This window comes from Diplotaxodon limnothrissa, linkage group LG22, assembly GCF_057381915.1.
Source record: "Diplotaxodon limnothrissa isolate DT_005_m linkage group LG22, D_limnothrissa_male_GT1.1, whole genome shotgun sequence".
Taxonomy (NCBI): Eukaryota; Metazoa; Chordata; class Actinopteri; order Cichliformes; family Cichlidae; genus Diplotaxodon; species Diplotaxodon limnothrissa.
Genome location: NC_140616.1, coordinates 1827998 through 1846921, shown reverse-complemented (window position 1 = coordinate 1846921; position 18924 = coordinate 1827998). Strand labels below are relative to the sequence as shown.

The 18924-nt window shown below is 49.0% G+C and overlaps 1 protein-coding gene across 1 annotated transcript; it reads right to left on the bottom strand.

The window, feature by feature from the left end:
• Positions 1 to 5226: 5226 nt before the first annotated feature.
• On the bottom strand, positions 5227 to 17502 carry LOC146609109 (zinc fingers and homeoboxes protein 1-like). The gene is made up of 8 exons (XM_085346630.1): positions 17195 to 17502; positions 12838 to 13329; positions 11691 to 12314; positions 11213 to 11339; positions 9183 to 10412; positions 8961 to 9092; positions 8297 to 8697; positions 5227 to 7480 (listed from the first exon to the last, which is right to left on the bottom strand). The coding sequence occupies exons 2-7, from the start codon at positions 13203 to 13205 to the stop codon at positions 8305 to 8307; spliced, it is 2874 nt and encodes a 957-aa protein (XP_085202756.1). The 5' UTR covers positions 13206 to 13329; positions 17195 to 17502; the 3' UTR covers positions 5227 to 7480; positions 8297 to 8304.
• Between the last annotated feature and the right edge of the window lie 1422 nt (positions 17503 to 18924).

The following is an 18924-nucleotide window of genomic DNA, read 5'->3' as shown; positions in this document are numbered from 1 at the left end:
GGGTCGCTCTGGCCTGTATTTGACTGTTTTCACCCTCCGGCCCGTCTGTGGATGCTCTCCTTGGTGTTGTTACCGTAGGAACATCAATATGACGCGATGAGAAAAGCACCGCCGGTCCTCTCTGACCCGTGGGGTCTCGTTGGGTCTGGCCGCTCCTACAGATTTGGATCTGCAGAGTTTGTGGAGGTCGGGTCGGCGCCTCAAGCTGTTTGCTGCGTTACATGTGGATCTACGGCGAGTCGGCACGCGGCCTCGTTTTTCAGCTCCTCTCTGACAGACGCACAGTTGGGATCCATCACGTCCTCACGATACAAACGAGCGGACGCACGAACGAATGAACGGATGAATAAGCTGCCGGGCGTGCGGATATGTAGGGCGATGCAGCGAGCAGGCAGCGACCGCGGGCACAAGCCGCGATGGGAGGGGTCTGTGGAGGGGTATAGGAAGAGCGATGGAGAGAGCGACGGGGTAAAGCGAGGAGAGATGTCCTCAGAATGACCCACATCAGCACCAGACAGCTTCACCCCCTCCCCCTCTCTCTTACTCTATATCTCCTCATGCTCGCTCGCTCTTTGCTGCGTAATCGGCTGAAAAAAGAAAGCGAGGGGAAAAAAAGCAGAGGAACACGAGCGGGACGCCTGCACTCTAAAAACGCTCTCATGAAGGGTTCAGTAAGGGACCCGAGGGTTCCCCAGCTGAATGAATACAGGAAGTGTTTTTGTGATCTGCAACTTCATTAAACCCAAACCTCTGACCAAAACAGCCTTTCTGACGCCGTCACATGACTTCATGCTAACATGAGCTGAATCTCACTGAAACGGTAACCATCCTCACACCGGCACACGAAGCTGTCGGGAGTGCCACGTCAGGGGCGTTTTCCACTCGCCGTTTCCTGTCAGAGGTTTCCCCGTAACCACGGAGCCGCAGTGACGTCACCTGCTCACACCTGCACTTTGGCCCTTTTGGTCTGACCGCACTCTGAGGCACACTGCATCCTCATTGGCTGACGACTTCTGACTGACAGAGTGCTCACCAATAAGCAGCCGTTGGTTTCTGACTTTCACCATAAAATAAACGCGGGGATTTATCCTCCGGAGAGCCGAGGAAAAAACGTTAGTTTAACTTGTTTCGTGGTTCGTATCCAGAGGACGTGACTGAGCAGGCTGAGGACACCGAGACTCTCTCAAACATGACAGCAAACATGTTTGGTGTAACATGTTCCAAAGTAACACATTACTGTAATCACATTACATTTTTCAGTAATACAGTAATGTAATGAGTCACAAAGTTCTTCAGTTATCTGCACAGAATCTCTTTCTGCATGCGCACTTCTGCTCCGATCAGCTGATGCGAGAGCCGTCATCCACACATGGACAAAACTTGGAACGTCGCCCAATGAATGGCCGGCCTTCCAAAATGACTACAAGAGCACGTGACACGAACATCAGGACAACTGAGCGATTGCAACGCAGCAGAGGCTTAGAGATAAAGTCACCTCGAGGTTCATACAAGGTGAGCAAGCACTTGGCAACAGTAGGAAGGAAAAACTCCCTTTTAACAGGAAGAAACCTCCAGCTGTGACTAGTTGGGGTTATACACGTACAGAGGTGTATAAACACATAGTGAGAGAAGAAGAAACACCCAGTGCATCATGGGAATCCCCGGCAGCCTACGTCTATTGCAGCATAACTAAGGGAGGATTCAGGGTCACCTGGGCCAGCCCTAACTATATGCTTTAGCAAAAAGGAAAGTTTGAACACAAAAGTACTGAGTAAAAGTAACAAATTACTTTCTCTAGCAACTCACTCGGTAGATGATGCATTACTTTTGATAAAAGTACTATTAGTAATAGATTACTTTCTTTGTACTAATGACCCCAGTAGCAGTGACACCCATGATTGTGCCTGACACGCGTGTGCGTCTCCGTTAGTGTTGCACTCATTGGTGGGAGTTGTGTGTTTGCAGCAGTGCAAACAGGAGCTGTTCATAATGAATTCAGCTAACTTTTAATGCCTGCTTGGCTTCCTCTGCGGAGGCTGCCAGCCTCAGAAAGCCTCGGCTCTATAAGGGCCCTGCACGCTCTGCTGTGCTTCTACGTGCTCGTGTGTGAAGCTAACGCGGTGGGAAGCAGGACCGGTGTTTTTCAGAGTGTGCTCCAGAGACGGAGCGTGTGAGCGGAGCATTAAACGGGAGGTTTAGCCCCGTCGGCGGCGCTATAGATTCAAACATGTGCGTGGAAGTAGGTCAGTAGTGAAAGGGTTCTCGGCTGTCCTCGCACGGCCTCTGCTCGGCCCGTCACACCACTCGCGTCGACTCCAATTTTCTCTTCCTCGCCCCTCCTCCTCCCACTGCCCCCTTCCTCCTCCCCCTTCATCCCTTTCTCTCTGCCCCGATTAGGAGGGGAGCAGGTCCCACCCCTGGTTCAGACGGGTCTCCTGTAGGTTAACTCTTCCCGCTCCGAGTGAACTTTTATCTCTCTGCGAGGTTCCTCCTCGGCGGTCGGCTCGTGTTTTCACCGAGGCCTCTGCCAGACCACGTGCGGCGTGTAACTGGTGTTTTTGAGGGAGACCCGACGCCACAAAATGGGGCCAAGCTCGGCGCTGTGAAGGCAGGACATGAATCAGCCTTTTCTCCCCGAAGTTCGAGTTAAAAACAGAGGCCAAAAAAAATCTGGGAAATTAAGGAGAGAGGGAAACGGAGCCAGTGAACTTCCAGGAAGGCTGGATAAAACCCAGATCTGTGAACAAATGGTGTATTACCCAACCCGGCCAGCTTTACATGATTTACAGTAGAGGTTAGAGAGGGGCGGGTGGCTGAGCTCACACCGCCATCTGCTGGAAAGCAGCGACAGTGCGAGGACAAGCCCCCCTTTAACCACACAGACGAGCCAAAATGCCCCATCATGGCTCCCAAAAATGTGGCACAAATTCACACCGAACCCGGACCGAGTGTAAGCAAAGATGTTTTCTGAAAGGCGCTGAAACGCCGAGCGATGAGGGCTAAAGCGAAGATGTAGAGGAGAATACAGTGGTTTGAATATCTGGAGGAGAACAGCGTGTTCCCAGGACTGGTTCGGCTGGTTTCTATGGTGCTGATGGTTTCTATGGTGGCGGTGTTTTTGGTGGCGGCGCTGAATACCTCGAATAATTGAGGCGGTTCAGCGAGGAGGGAAAACAGCGCCGCAAGTTAAAGAAGGAACAATCAGAGAACGCTGGAAATGAATCTTTTTAGACGCAGACAGACACAGATATCGTAAAGCTCAAAGTGAACATACACGTGTGCTCGCACCGGTCACTTAACCGACTGTCAACACAGATATCTAATCATTCAATCACATGACACCAACTCATTTACTGGGATTAGTGTACAATATCCAGTAAGCGTCATATCTGTCTTATCGAGGTCAGAGGAGACAACCGAGGCCTGCACAAGAGCATCTCTCCGTGCACCACGTGTCCAATATGGAGGCGGATGAGCTACAGCAGCAGACAACCACACCGGCGACGCTCCTGTCGGCTCAGAGCAGGAAACTGAGGCTACAACTCATACAGACTCAACAAAACTGGACACAGACCACCAGGAAACACTGCCCGGCTGCTTCCAAAAGGCCAACACACCACGTCATAAAGCTCCAGTCATCTCCATCTGGTAACACTGGGAATCACCAAAAACCCACCGGTGGCCACCAGCACACTTCAGCCTGTGTCAGTTTGATCTGTCCGAACCTCACGAACATTAAAAAGGCCCAGTTTGGAGGAGCGTCTGTAACGCTGGAGCGCACGGCATCAAGAATCCGCTTCAGACCACAGCAGCTACAAGGACCAGGAAAGCTGCTGCATCATGTGACTCCACAGTAGTTTATAACAGGTTTTTTCAGCAAATTGTCAGAAAACTAAAAAAAAAAAAAACCAGCTGACTCTGAGGAGGGGGTTAGGTGCGACTCACATCCAGGGCCGACGAGCACGTCGTTAATCTGAAACGAACGCTCATGTCGTCCTGCCGAAGTCTCTACATCAGTCACTCTGAGCCGTCACAGCAGCGCCGGTGCCAGTGCGACACCTGCTGGTGGTTTCAGGAATTTAAGAGAAATCCAGCAGCCTCACATGTTACTGCTGATTTCACATTTGCATGTGTTTCCACCAGAGTTCAGAGGATGTTTCATTAAAGGTGGTCTGATAAACCTGAGCTGCTCAGCCCGCGGTTCACGTCTGCAGGCTTCAGCTCACCGACTCCTTCCTGTTTCACAGCAGAACAAAACTAAAGAGAAAAACCTGAAAGATCAGAACGCCTTTCAGACGCCTCGACGTCCCTTGGGCAGGTCGATCCTGAGCCTCGGGGGCTCCACCTCCAACAGCCCCGCCTTCAGGTTTCAGCCTCCAGCTGGTGCATTACGGCGACATCAGCGAGGCCACGAAGGACCTTCAGAAGCACCAGTGCGGTTTTAAATGAGCCCTGGGAGCCGGTGTGAAAACACCCAAACCCAGAGTTTGTTTTTTAGTGGTCATGAGAGAGAAACACAACAAAGCTGTGTGTGTCTTTAAATGTTACAACAGGTCTTAGTTTTAACATCTGATAAAAACATGACGTCAAAATGTAGCGTTCGTCTTTATTTTAGGGTCTTTGTCCTCATCGGGCCGAGGAGCCAACACTGCGCCGAGACACCGAGGTGACCCGCGGGCTGGAGTAAAGATGCTGAAAGACCGGAGTTTGCAATCTATTGTAAATGATTTCTAAAAAACAAAAAACATCAAATGTTTGAAGAATTTATGGAGAAAAACTCCTTTTTTAAATTTAAAGGTAAATTACAGCAGTTACAGTTTCAGACATAATTTGAGAACAATATCTGAAAATGCAGTTAAATAAAACTACACTGAAAACTAAAAGTGCAGCAAGATGCTGTCAGTAAACATGAGCATCCAGGACCCACTCACATCTTTCTGAGATTTTCTTACATTTCCGAATGTTTTTCCTTTTTTATTCCTCGTTTCCGCTAAATGTGCCGGTTTTTTAACCTTCAGTAACACCAACACGCTGTCAGTTTTATTTACTCGAGACATTTTTTTGATCGTTTACATCTTTATAAGTTCGTTCAGAGGCACAAAGACTCGACTGTATATGGAACATGAAGATAAAACGCGTTCACACAAACATAAAACAGGAAAACAAACTCGTTTTTTCACTTTTTATTTTTTGCTTGCAGACAAAAAAAGATCCATGAAAGTCCAGATATAATAAATAAATTAACTACTAAAAACCGTCGACTATTAAAGCGATTTAAAGAAGAAGAGGACGAGTGGTTGAAAGGTTACAGAGAAGATTTTACTGCCCACCTCCACCTGCTGATTGTTCCTTGATGGTTGCATATCCTATCAGAGACCTACGAGGTTCCCTCACCACAGGAAGAGCACAGAAAAGCAAAATAAAAGCTTTTTCCCCCCATATGAAAAGTTAAAAAGCTCCCGTAAGAACTGAGCCTGGTGGTTTATTGTCCCTAAAATATCGTCTTTAATTCGAGGAAACCTGAAAGATCTCGTTTAACTAGTTCACCCGTATTTGAGCTAATAAACGCAGTAATAACTATGTCTTCTTCTGCTGTTCCTCTTTGAAGCGATTCGCTGCCTGTGGTGGCGAACGCTGTCTGAAAGACATAATTATTTTCATGCATACAGTAAAGGAGAAACCTGTCGTCGAGTGTAAATGTCACAATCTTGCCGAGTTTGTAGTTTAACTGACTGAGGTAAAGTTGCCTGTTTCCTGAAGTAGAGCGCACCTGCCTGTGTGTGTTTGCTTTTTGGACGAGGAGACGAGGAGGCGGCGCTCAGGTTCAAACGTTTCTCAACTTCATCGGTTTGTAAAGTTCCGATTATTTTTTTTAAAAAACCCAGAAAAAAAATCATCCGAGCAGCGAGTCTGTGTCCGCACAGCGTTAAAGGAAAAATCCACTTCCATCTGAACTTTTAGTTTTTGCTCTGTGACACGTCCGGTGATGTCCCTGTTCTTTCCAAGCGCTGAGCTGGATCACAGCTGTTTACCTGTTACCTCTCCAGTGTGTCCTGGCCACACCTCTGATAGGTGTTCGGGAGTCCGAGCCACCTCGGCTGCCTCCTTTCAGGGCGGTCAGGAGGCGACCGACCTGCGGTCACCACTCGCAGCCCGTCAGCAGGGGTCAGGGAACGCAGAGCATCTGGAAAACTGACAGACAACCTGTCCCGTTCCTGCAGACAAACTTGGAGCGGCTTCTCACTCCCAGCCTGCTGATTCGCTGATTCTGGACCCAGCTGACCTGCGGCTGAAGACCAACCCAGTGGACCAACCCAGAGGTGGAGGCCATCGCTCAGCCCAGATCTTCCGTCCACTGAAGGGAACAAACCAAGCTCGCACCGCAGCCCTGCAGGGACCGGAGCCGCCCCGCCCCCACCCCAGGAGGACGAGCTGGAGCAGCGCTCTGTAACCAGGATCAAACGGGATCGCTCCTCTAGCATCCTGGGATCTATGAGCGAGACCCACCTGAGGCTGAAACCCTCTGGACCGGCATCCGTCGAACACCATCCATGGATGCTGGTGGTGTGAGCGGTGCAGTCGTGATGCAGGTAGTTTGATTAGAAGCTTCAAACCAGCGGTTAAATGTTTCCGTCGGCACAGACGAGTAAACAACAGCGAGAATCAAAAATCTGTTTATGTCGAGGCGTGCTCGTCTGTGGTTACCCCGCAGAGGGTAAAACTGACCACGCTCTGAGTTTTAAAGTGGATTTTCCCGTTAACGGTGCGTCACGTGTTCTCTGGTTGTTTTGGTTCAAACTGAAATGATGTTGAAACTGAACCCGAACGCCTGAAAACAAAAACAGATTCAGCTTCCATTATATGTTTTATGTTGTTCAGACTTTAAGAAATCACCTGGAAAAATACAAAAGGTCTGCTGTGGGTCTCTTTCCAGCGCTGCGTTTGTCTTTATTTAAACAATCGTAGAAACAGAATGGCACTGATCGGAGCGGTTTTAAAAACCTCATCTTCAGAGGAGCCGAGTGTTTCTGGGCCGGAGGACGATCCCTCCGGAAAAAACGTCCCGCGGTTCCTCCGTTATTCTGAAAAAAGTCCTTTTAATAAAGAGAAAACCATGCGAGGTCTGACCTCTGAGAAATGTCCTGGACTTCTGTCTTTGTACAAACGCTGATTTCTTTTTAGTTCTGTATGAAAATCTGAGTAAAAGCCGAGTCGCTGTCAGAGTAAAAGCTTGTCGTTTGTACAGGAGCAGAGCTGAATCGCAGCGCCGTTCGGTCCCCGGCAGACTAAATCCACACGCTCCGTCCTCCGTCGCGGCGATTCTCAGCTGCACCGCGACCCAAAGCCTCCGAGGCTCCAACCCACCGCTCGACAAGCGAATGTCCATCTGACCTTACCGCAGCCATCTTTGGGTCCCGAACCACCAACTGAGAAACACCACATCCTCTGTCATCTCTGCGCGGGGGGAGCAACGATAAACCTGAGGAAGGACAGGTGGGGAGAAGAGAGGCAGGTAACTACGGAGAAACACGCCGGGTCATTCAGGATTCATCTTGTTATCCCAACAGCGTCACATGGAGGTGACTCAGGAAGTCAGCCCCAGGTTTGGTGAGATGGCTAACAGCACCTTCACCCGAGGCCAAGTTTGCAGCATCTGACCAATCAGGATCATGGACGTGCCTACGGTGCACTGACTACAGGGACCCACAGGAGGGTCAGCACTGTGCACTGACTACAGGGACCCACAGGAGGGCCAGCGCTGTACACACTGACTGTGCACTGACTACAGGGACCCACAGGAGGGCCGGCGCTGTACACACTGACTGCACTGGATTCAGTTCAAAGCTCAGAAATCAAACAGAAACATGGAAATCTCCTGAACAACCACTGCAAAGTGGAGCAAACATCAAATCTGTGGCACAGCTGCAGTGTTAAAGACCGGGCCATGTAGTCTGTCTCCTGTTAACGACTATTATATGAATAAAGTTCAGTCTATTTGAAGTCAGGAGGCAAAGCTGGTAGAAGCAGAACTGCAGCACATGTCCCTGCAGAGAGCAGATTCAACCAATCAGGAGCTGTAATATCAGGCAGCTCCTCCTGTGCTGACAGGCTGTGGTTCTTATCTGTTTCTTATCTGTAGTTGGGTCGACTGAGGACAAAAGGTTTCATGAAACAGAAACTGCTTCTACCTGCTCGTCGACTCACGTGTCTGCAAACTGTGCGGTAATTTTCCTGGTTTTAGTTTCTGCTGAATCTCTGGAAATAAAAAAGGAATAAAACTGAAAACATTTCTCACCTGTCTGCTCACGTCTGCTCTTCTGCCTGAGGCTGTGATTGGCTGAAACCTTCAGATCCCTCCTGGATCTCTTCATCCTCCTCCTCTTCTGCGTCCTTCTCGTCTTCCTCCACGCAGTCGTCGTCCGATGCCTCCTCTCCTTGTTCTTTCACCTCCATTTCTCCCTCGCTGTCTGCGTGCTCCGCCGTCGCCTCCTCCTCCTCTTCCTCGTCCTCTTCCTCCGCCTCCTCATCGCTGAAGAGCTCCGTGCCCTCCTCCGCCCTCCTGGCGGTCTCGGAGAACCAGTCTCTGACCTGCTCGTAGCTCATGCTGGACTTTGCCACCAGCTCGTCCAGGTCCTTCTCGCTCAGGGCTCGGTGCTTGAGGTAGTACTCCTTCAGAAAAGCCTTACCGGACTTCACCTGCAGGAGGAACAAAGATCACCTTCAGTCACTTGTAATCCTCACATTTGCTACACAATGAGTCCAGGAGAGGCTGGACTGTGAAATGTGGACGATCCGGGGATCGAACCAGCGCCCTGGTTGGCAGACGACCTGCTAAAATCCAGCTGAATACTCGAGTTCTCCAGCTGCTCTCCAGCAGTTCAGAGACAGGCTGTTGTACCGCCTCTCGCCTAACGATGGCCAGCCGAGTAGGAATTTTTCTTTTTTTTCTAAAAACGCACCTTGATGGCACCGTCGCCGCCCTGTGGAGAGCGCTTGCAGGGATACGGCCGGCGCGTCCTCCTGGACCAACCACGGAAACGCTTCCTTGACTTCTTCTGGCTCTTTGCGCCGCCGTTCAACGCCTCGTCCACCTGGAACAAGAAAAAAAAACGTCAGATGTTACCAGGAGATGAAGCGTGGCGTTTGTGTTACATCACAAAAAAGGTTTCCTGCGCGCGCACCTTGCCGCTCTGGTAGAGGTAGTACCACTTCAGGTTGCTGTTCTTGCAGGCGTAGCGCGTGTCTCCGAACCAGTTTACGATGTACGTCCTCGGCAGCCCGCTCTCCTTCGCCATCTGGTCGTACTCCTCAGGCGTCGGCCACTGCGAGTGGACGAAGGCCTTCTTCAGGATGTGCAGCTGCTCCGGCGTCTTCTTCACCAACTTCCTGCTGATGGGAGGCGTGCCCTGTCGTTCCTGAGCCGAGGGCGAAGGCGCGGCAGCCGGTTTCGCCTTCTCGTCGTCTCCCTCTGCGTCGCTGTCCTTCGACTGACCCGCCGACGGTATTTTCCTCCTCTCCGTGAACCAGGCGTCTACCTCGCGCCTCGTCAGCTTTGTCTCCGCCCGCAGCCGGCTCAGCTCCTCGTCTGAGGGCGTGTCCGACTTCTGGAAGCTGGCCTCCAGCACGAGCAGCTGCTCCGGAGTCTTTTCCTTGAACTTCTGCGGCGTGAAGTCGGGGAAGGCGTGGCGGAATTTAATGCGGAGGTCGCTGGAGGACCCGGCTGAGCCTGGAGCGCCGGCCGAGGTCGGCGAGGAGTCGCTGGCGTCGTCGCTGGAGTCGATGACGATGGTGGAGGTGTTGTCGCTGTTGTTGCTATCGTTGATGCTGATGCCACCGCCGCCGCTCCTTCCTCCTCGGCCGCCGCCGGCCGCGGCTCTGCCAGGCGTGGCCTGCGTCAGCAGCAGGCTGTGGTGGTCCTTGGAGTTCCTCTGGTTGTAGCGCGTGTCGCTGAACCACTTCTTTATCGCTCGCTTGGAGAGTTTGGTGACCTGCATGAGGCGCGAGATCTCCGCCTCGGTGGCGAACTGCCGCCGGCTGTAGCTCGCCTTCAGCTCTGCCAGCTGCTCTTTGGACTTCTTCGGCTTGCTTGTGGTCGAGTCCAGACCGAGCGACACGCCGGCCGACAAAGACGACATCTCGGCGTTCGATTCGGACGTAGACGGCTCGGCGGCTTTGGGCTGGCTGCCGGGGACACCCGCGACCGTCAGCGTGATGGGAGAGGCGACGGGGACCGCGCCGCTGTTCCCGGCCACCTGAGTGAGGACGAGGCCCGGCTGACCGACGATCTGACACGTCTGGAAGATGTTCTGCAGGCCGTTTGTGGTGGCAGCGATGTTAGCGGGGATGACTGTGATGGTCTGAGGGATGGTCTGCACTGTGCCGTTAAACTTCTTCCTCCGCGCCTCCTCCACCTGCAGAGAGGAGCAGTAGAAGGTCAAAGGTAAGGTGTGACATCACCGACTTTCTAAAGTTATTAAAGTTGTGGGAGTTATTGTTTAGATGCTGCAGTGAAGATGTTTCTCAGAACTGCTCAAGTTCCTGCCTCAGGCTTCCTCAGAGCCACAGACTTATTCTACATCTACGAAACAACCAGAACGACTTCCTGTCAGGAAACTGAACCACAATCATCATCATCAGCCACAACACAATCTGACCGGGAGTCACGTGATCAGTGAGGCGGTGACGGCCTGTAAAAACCTGTTTTATAAAGCGACCTGACGAGTCTGGCAGCAGTTAATAAACACTCATAACTGCAGTTCTTAAAAACTGGACCACGTTTGTGCTCAAGCACTTTTTTTAATGACCCAGGAAGAAGTTAATGATGTAGTTTCTACTCACACAGTGTGACACTCAACAGCACAATAATGTTTCCTGATGCTTTTCTCTGAGAGTAAATCTGACATAGGAGCAGATTCTTCCTTTTACCAGGATTCATCTGTAAACTGTGAAGGAAACGTGTCGCTGACGCTGACTGCAGATGGACCCGGAGACGCAGCATCAGCGACACGTTGAAACAAACTGCTGAACAGCCTCTGCTGCAAAATCCACTTTCAGTTTGAAGCCTCTGGTGGCCTTTCAGGCTGCTCGCACACAAACTCAGGATATTTGATCAAATTAGACTCTCGCGTGGTAACTGGAACAACATCAGACGTGACGGGAAGTTTAACTGCAGCCGGTCAGTCTGCGTGTGAGCGTCTGCTGAAGCACCCACCTCCTCCGGCGTCCAGCTGACTCCGTGTTTGAGCCTCTGAGCAGAAAACCAGACTTTGATCTGCTCCTCGCTGAACTTGGTCTGTGACGAAAGGCCCACGATCTCCGACACCGAGGGATACGGAAACCTGCGACACAAAAAGCACGCACACTGAAACGGCAGCGGGATTACACACCAAGAAACACGTCTGTGTGCTCGTGGAGCAAAGCAGTAACCTCCACCCGTCTGTGCTACCACCCAGCCTCCATCCAGCTTTGACTGATGCAGTAAATGCGGGTGTAGTAACCGGGCGGGTCGGTTTTCATATCATCAGGTGCACAGAGAAGTGCAGTAAAATAAGATAAAGCATGAGCGACAGCTGGCCTTTCAAAATAAGAGCGAGCCAACTGTCTGACAGTGATTAAATATACAAAAAGCTAAAATCAGTGGGCGGTTCCACGTGTGCGGCGCCCCTCAGGTGTACCTCAGGTGTGCTTACCTGTTGTAGGCGCTGACCAGCAGGACGTTGTTGTCCATGGCTGCGTTGTAGGTGGGGATGCTGCTGATGGGGATGAGGAGCTGCGTCTGCGTGCTGTTCTGCTGGCTCTGCAGGGCTGACAGAACCTGCGCCAGCGTCCCCGGAGGCAGCACGCCGCCACCAGCGGGGGAGGCCCCGCCTTTAATCTGCAGCACGTTGGGGCTGTTCACCACGATGCTCTGCGGCACGGCCTGGACCTGCAGCGGCGCGGTGATGGGGATGAGGCGAGGGGCGACGGTAGCGGGGGCCGTCGGCGCGGGCGACAGCGCAGGCGGCTCCTTGTCGTCATCCTCGTCGTCGCTTTCCACTTTGATGACATCGTCGACGGCCATCTTGTGCGCGGCGGTGAACTTCTTGGGCTCAGCTCGGCTCTTGTTCCTCATGATGGGCGTCTTGCTGAAGGCGATGCCTCTGCGCGCCGTCTCCTCCGCCTCGTCCTCCTCCACTTTGACGAAGCTGCCGTCGAAGGTCAGGTCGTTCACCGTCTGCTGGAAGATGGTCTCGTTGTTGCGCTTCACCATCGTCCGCGTGAAGTTGTCCTCGCCCGGGTGCAGCCGAGCGTTGTGGGCCAGCAGCGTGTCGTAGCTGGAAGCAGAGGATCATGGGTAAATAAAGCAAAAAAGGAGATTCAGAACTCAAACTATGGTAAAGTCCACAGTGTTGATGCTCAGTTACAGATCATTTTTACATCTTGGCGTAAACGTCACTGAGTAGCAGCTTTCAGCCCTGAAATTAGGGATTAAAACAGTGATTTCTTTAATCGTCTCTTTGTTGAGATTAAAAATCGCTCTTTCTGCTGTGTTTGTGTGTTTTTTTAAGGAAGTGAATGAAAGTTTTGTTTCCTTCTGCTTGCTGGGACAAGGACTGCTGCTGTGCATTTACAGGAGGTTTAAAAATGAAACGTTAAAAATGGACGAGTGGAGCCATAATCGCTCTGTTGGCGTTTTTCTGTCTGAAGATGATGAACTTTGACACGTGTTGGTGTGTTGGGTGTTATCAGTTACTCTAACCTGCCTTCAGGGCCTGGATCTGGACTGTTTTGGCTCTTAATCTTTCACATTTCTTTTTAAATAAACGCACTTCCTGTCAGGTGGTGTGAGCGTGGTACCTCTTGGTGTGGTAGTCACACTCCATGCAGACATAGGAGGTGTTGAGGACGACGTCGGGATGCTCCGTGTCCACGTGCATGGTGAACAGGTTGAGCTCCGACGTCTGGAAGCTGCAGTATTTGCACTCGTAGCCTCCCTCCGCTGCATTCAAGTCCAGGTAGGGGTCCGACGCCGCGACCTCACGCCTGCCGTCGGCCTCCTCTCCTCGCTCCTCCAGCAGGCCGGAAGCCTCTGAGGAGACAGTTGCCGCGCCGTTGCTGTCCTCTGGATCCGCCGCGCCTGTTACATCCTCCATCTCCTGGTCCGAGTCCACAGTTTCTCGGGGAGGAACCATGCAGGGGATGGTGGACTTCCTCCTGCTCGCCATCCTGAGTTTGGGTGAGCGCCGCGTTCAGCCGAGTGTTGGAGCCGACTCAGTTCAAGCCGTCCTGTCGTGGCTCCATAAAGGAGGAGGTCACCAGTCGAAATGTTCCCTTCGCTGTCTTTAAACCCTGTGGCACAGAAATGCATCATTACTCAGAGCACATCCCCACGATCACGCCACCTGTTCTTTAAGATCAAACATCAGCAGTTAACCCTTTAAAGCCGGTCGGAGCGGGCACGCTCCGTTTTGCATAACTACTTTTAAAACCCTGTAGAACCTGAACCTGTAAGCTAGCGCAGTAATTTTTTTGCATATGAAACCAGAGGAGTTGTACTTACATCTTATGCCATCAGCTTGTCCTCGGTCACAGTTTCCTTCCACATAAAGCTTTGCAAAAATTGCATAAAAAGCACTTGCAGGAACAAAACATAATATTCCAGAAACACGCTTTGCCGATCCGATCAGCTGTTCGTAACACTTCCTACATTGGAAAAGACGTCAGTGCGAACTATCGCATGTCCGCCATTACCTGCCCGAAACTGGAAGTGACGTCATTTTCGCGGAAAATGTAGTTTTTTACTTGTAGGCCTTAAAAGCCTATACTGGTGTTTTTAAAAGTCATGTTTGACTTTATGCTTTTCTGAATACTTGCTGGGATGCTTAGAACTCAAATTGCACTGCTGGAAATAGTTTATTTTGATGCTGTTTTCTTTGCAAATTTGCATCATAGGATTGTTTTTCATTTTTTCTGCAGTATATAAAAATTGGTGTATCACAAAAATAAAACTATGAAGACACTCAAAATAAATTTCCTGTTGTTGTAAACTACTGTTTGCAACTTTTTGTATTTAAAATTTCTCCAAGTAGAAATATATGTAAAAAAAACAAAAACGATTTCCAATTTTTTGTAGTTTATTGCACTTTTTTGCATTTTATGTAGTTACTATGGACTTAATGCATACATATTATTAGAATTTGGGCTATAACAGTTGTATTGATGTATAGCAACTTGAAATGCTCCCGAAAATGGCTCCACAGCATGTAAAAAATATCCGGTTGTTCAGTCTGACGTCACTAGCCGTGTCTGGGTCTAAACTCCGCTGCAGGTCCATATATCAAACGATCACTATGGGATTACTGAGAGTTGAAAAACTGTCTAAAGTCTTTCATCTTTAATAAAATGATCAGCGTTCTGCTCTACCAGGTGTAACAATTGAGTTTAACATCCAGGCATCCATGAAAACAGAATTTATGACATTTAACGGAGTTAGAAGTTAGCAGGGAGTTAGCTCGCTAGCTTCTATCTAAATACAATATAGCATGTCCTGACTGCGGGGTTTTGGAAACAAATTCAAACGTACAGCTCTGTTATCACTTCCAGCATAAATGAAGACAGAAAACTAAACAGCAGTGACGTTTGTAGGGTTACTGAAGTTGGGCTAGCTGGTATATAATGATTTGCTACGTGACCGCTAGCGACACAGCTATGTTAGCATAATATAAACAAGCTAACTTTTTTTCCACTCGATAAAAGTTAACGTGAGTGTTCTCGGTGGTCAGGAACAAATGTAATCGCATGGCAGGATGCTGTAAAAGGACCAAACTTCAGCCAGGAGAACAACTGAGATAATCCATCCACAATACGAGGTTAGTCATTCATATACTGCTGCATGGGCTGGGCTGTAGTTACATCGTAAGGTTTTAAAAACTGAGCTTAAATAAATGATTAGCGGTAATAAAAGCCGAGGGAGGTCAACAGTGGTCGCTGACTGTTTTAGGAGCTTTTTGAGATCAAATAGAAGAAAATACAAAACATTAAACATGTTAACAACACAAAAGCCATATTAAACGCAGACTACTTTAGGCCCGGAAGTAGGATTCGTCGCGTCATCACTGAACAACCGGATAATATAAGCTCTGGCGGACTTGGTTCTATGGTAGGTCTTAAAGGGTTAAATTATCACGTACGGGTCGCTCCACCTTCATCCTCCTTCATCGCTCTTGTCTGTCAGAGGCTTTGTATACAGTGAAGTAACATGTTTTTAAATGAACTGTGCAATTATTATGCTGTAAATGCTGAAACACGTTCATGCTGATGAAATCAGTTATTAAACTGTTCCAGCACCATCAGTGAATCCCTTCCTATGATTGCTTGATCACGACCACGCTCAGTATCGTAAACTCAACGATCCATTTGTTAACACATCACACAAAAAAATGTCCGTTTACAGCAAAGATGGAGGGCGACAGCTCGTTATTCCGCAGCTCTGACTAGTTAACTAGCCTGTCTCAGAAGAGCAACTGCTCATGGTAGCCACAGGGCAACGAGGGCAACACAAACAGTGTCACGCCGCAGAAATCAGTCTGATTCTCAGAGGATACAAAAAAAAAAAAACAAAAAAAAACAGACACACAAAAAACAACAACAAATAATCTTTCTGTTGCTCCGAGTTGCAGGTCAGGAAGACGGCAGCACATTGTCCTGTAAGCTATGGTGAAAAGTACGGCCAGCCTACGCTGACATGGTCTGTCCAACTTTGCAAACTGCTGGATTATATAATTTAACGAGGCTTTAGCTTACACTGACGACAGCAATAATTACTTAAACGAATATTTTGGGCATAAACAGCAAATGTATGAGCGTTAAATAGTTTAGTCACATAAACCTTCATAACTACAGCTACAGACAGCTTTGGTGTATGACAGCAGGATCCTTTAGATGATAAATTTAACTCCTAAAGTCTTTATCATTATTCTGTCATATTACATATCAGGTGTTACTGACCACGTGACTGTGTTTCTATTACCACTTAATTAACCCGCCGTCCCCCGTACACAAACAAACTCAGAGGTGTTGAAGCTGTCTTGGTTGGGTCTGTCTCCTCAGCTGCTTTCTACAGTTTTGTTTATTAACTGTTAATAAAATCAGAAGTTGCCAATAGTCCCAGTTTTGGTTTAATTCGTTTTTTTACTAACATCGGTGAAAGGGGAGGAGCCTGAGTCAGTGTCAGCTGATGGCTTCTTCTTCTGTTTGTTTATGTCAGGCTCCTAGCTGCCTGACTTTGTTTGGGCAGAAACATGGTGACCCTAAAGATTTCATTTTCCTTTCAGCCGTGGATTTAGGGGCAATAATGCAGAGTATGCAGAAAACCACACGTGATTTTAAATACTGTAAACAAAACAACAACAACAACAACATCATAATTAAAATAGTGCCAGTGTGGGGGATGATCACAGGATCCTTTCCATGAGTAACAACTCTGACCACTAACCCTACAGCTCACTGTGGGACATCAGGGAGATATAAAAGAATAAAAGGAGTTTTCCACCAAAGCCAGTGTAACTTTGCTACTGTGCACCCTGGAGATGCGTCTGGTACAGTGGCAGACCTAAATAAACTTTTACTGCAGTATATCCTAATCTTATACTGCTGCTGTACTGCATTTCTGAGGTAAATATTTGCACTTGTTGCTGCCCTACTTTGACTGTAGCCTCTACTTAATTAGGTCTGTGCTTTATTCCTTTGAAACAGCTGTAAACAGCTGATAGCTTCAGATCGGGATCATTGATTAGTCCAAAGTCCTCCTTTGTTTTCTTATTAATCATCGTATGATCCCTGGTGACCCTTCAGAGGGGCCCAGGCCTTAGTTTGGGGACCGGTTTACAAACCGTTACCAGTACTACTTCAGTCAGAGATACATTTCCTGCAGGGAAGGTACTTCTGATACTTCTGCTCAGCACTGATTGCAGTACTCAGTACCTTGCCTCGGCGGTGTGGGGGCTCGGCTCGCACTCGGTGTACTTCCTGCCCAGCACACACGTAAACATGTTAGAGCTCTACGAATCTCCCCTGTCCTCACTGAACATCCTCCCGCTAACGTTAGCTAGCCCCGCCGCTCCGCGCTGTGCTAGCCGACGCTCCGCTGCTTGCAGCGGGCAGCAGGCTCCAGCTGACGCCGCTAGCAGCCTGCTGAGAGCCCGGGCGTGTTTACCTGCACTGTCGGTTTCCGTTTTCCTGCATGTCGGAGCGAACAGTTAGCTGTAGCCGTGTCTGTTGATACGCAGTCTTCCGCCTTTTGCTTGATTTCACCGCGGCTCCCATCTGCTTCAGCCGGACACAGAGCCGCTCCAGCGGCCGGGGAACATGCTAACTACCGCCGGCTAGCTCCGGTTTGGGCCGGTCGCCGCTCCGACTCGCATTGCTCGCTGTCGCGCTTTGTTAATGAGACGGACCGTTTAAGTGAAAAGGGTCCGATAGTTCACCGAATCTGACGATGGCCATTTTTCATACCGCCACTACAAGCGAGCAACGGCCGAGAAATGTATCCGGTTTGAGCTTTTCGCAATAAGAGCATCAACGCAAACACGAGAAACGCCAGTAACATGAACTGTGTGGGTAACTGTGTAATTGACACACTCACAGCTGTAGTTGAAGTCAACAACCACAGCGACGAAACACATTTAAATACGTTAAATTACAGTAATTACATCTCACAAAACCTACAACCTGCGGTGCTGTTCTTACATATCACTAATAGTATTAGAAATATTTCATTTAAAAATGATCCTTTGTTATTTTTTATTTTAAATTTCAGTTAGTGTAATAATGTTTAGGATGTGGGTTTGAATCCTCTGAGCTTTTCTGTGTGGAAGTTATCTCCAGGTACTCCGGCTTCCTCTCACAGTCCAAAGCGTTTAGGATACCTGGTGATTCTACGTGGACTGTGTGAGTGAACGGTCGTCCGTCTGTGTTAGCTCCTGACAGCCTGGTTACCCGTCTAGGTGCACCCCGCCTCTCGCCCTGCGGTAGCCGGCACAGGCTCCAGCCCTGGGTGGTGTTTTCTTCCAAGTAAAAACAATAAGTTTGTTTTACAGCGTTTCATATTCTGGGATGTGTTCAGTCAAAATAAAAGTACGCGCAAGCGCAATGTAGATGAAAGGAAACTAAGAAAATATATTTAAATGAAAGCTAATGACGATCACTTATCAGCACTCAGCTCACCGTGGCATCGAAAAACCACTAACAATGTATAAAAAGACTTTATTTTGAAGAAAGCGGAAGCGTCTGTCAGCGTGCTGAGGTCAGTGTGTGACATTAATTATTTTTTATTTTTTAAATATACACACACATATAGGAGCATGGAGGGCACGAGCAGAGCCTTTGTGGTTACGTCACATGGCTGCGCTCCGACTTTCAGAGTAAAAGTACCATCTCACACACACACAGGAGAGAAAATCCACCATCATACACTGAACTCTAGCCTTACTTACAAATCACTAATATCATTTATTTTATTTAATACTAACGGATTCATGTGAGAAACTGAAAGAAGCTCTTTGAGTCTGAAGCCCTTGAAACTGTTTCCAGCTCTCTGTAAACACTCAGATACTAACGTTTCCCACATCTGCATTTCTGTCAACTCTTCTGAGGCCTGTGACCCCAGCTGCATGTTTTCATGGTTTTATTCTGTGGTTTCGTGCTGGAGTCGCATGTGCAGGCTTTCAGCGGTCAGCTGAACAGGAAACAGACGGCGGCTTCATTCACGCTCACAGAGACTTTATTAAAGCGACATCAGACAAACAGCATGGAGATAAACATGGTATTACTGTTTGAAAAGCACTGCGATAAAGCACACCTGAGAGGAGAAACTGAACGATTCCTGACGAATGAACGACGCGTTTGTTTGAACACTGAGGTTTATTGAAGTCGAGCTGCTGGAGG

Excerpts from the sequence above, each read along its gene's own strand:
- LOC146609109 (XM_085346630.1), bottom strand. The coding sequence starts at position 13,205 with ATGGCGAGCAGGAGGAAGTCCACCATCCCCTGCATGGTTCCTCCCCGA. Across the intron at positions 10,413-11,212 it reads TCAGCTGGACGCCGGAGGAG|GTGGAGGAGGCGCGGAGGAA; the intron begins GTGGGTGCTTCA and ends TCCTCTCTGCAG. Across the intron at positions 8,698-8,960 it reads GCGGCGACGGTGCCATCAAG|GTGAAGTCCGGTAAGGCTTT; the intron begins GTGCGTTTTTAG and ends TTCCTCCTGCAG.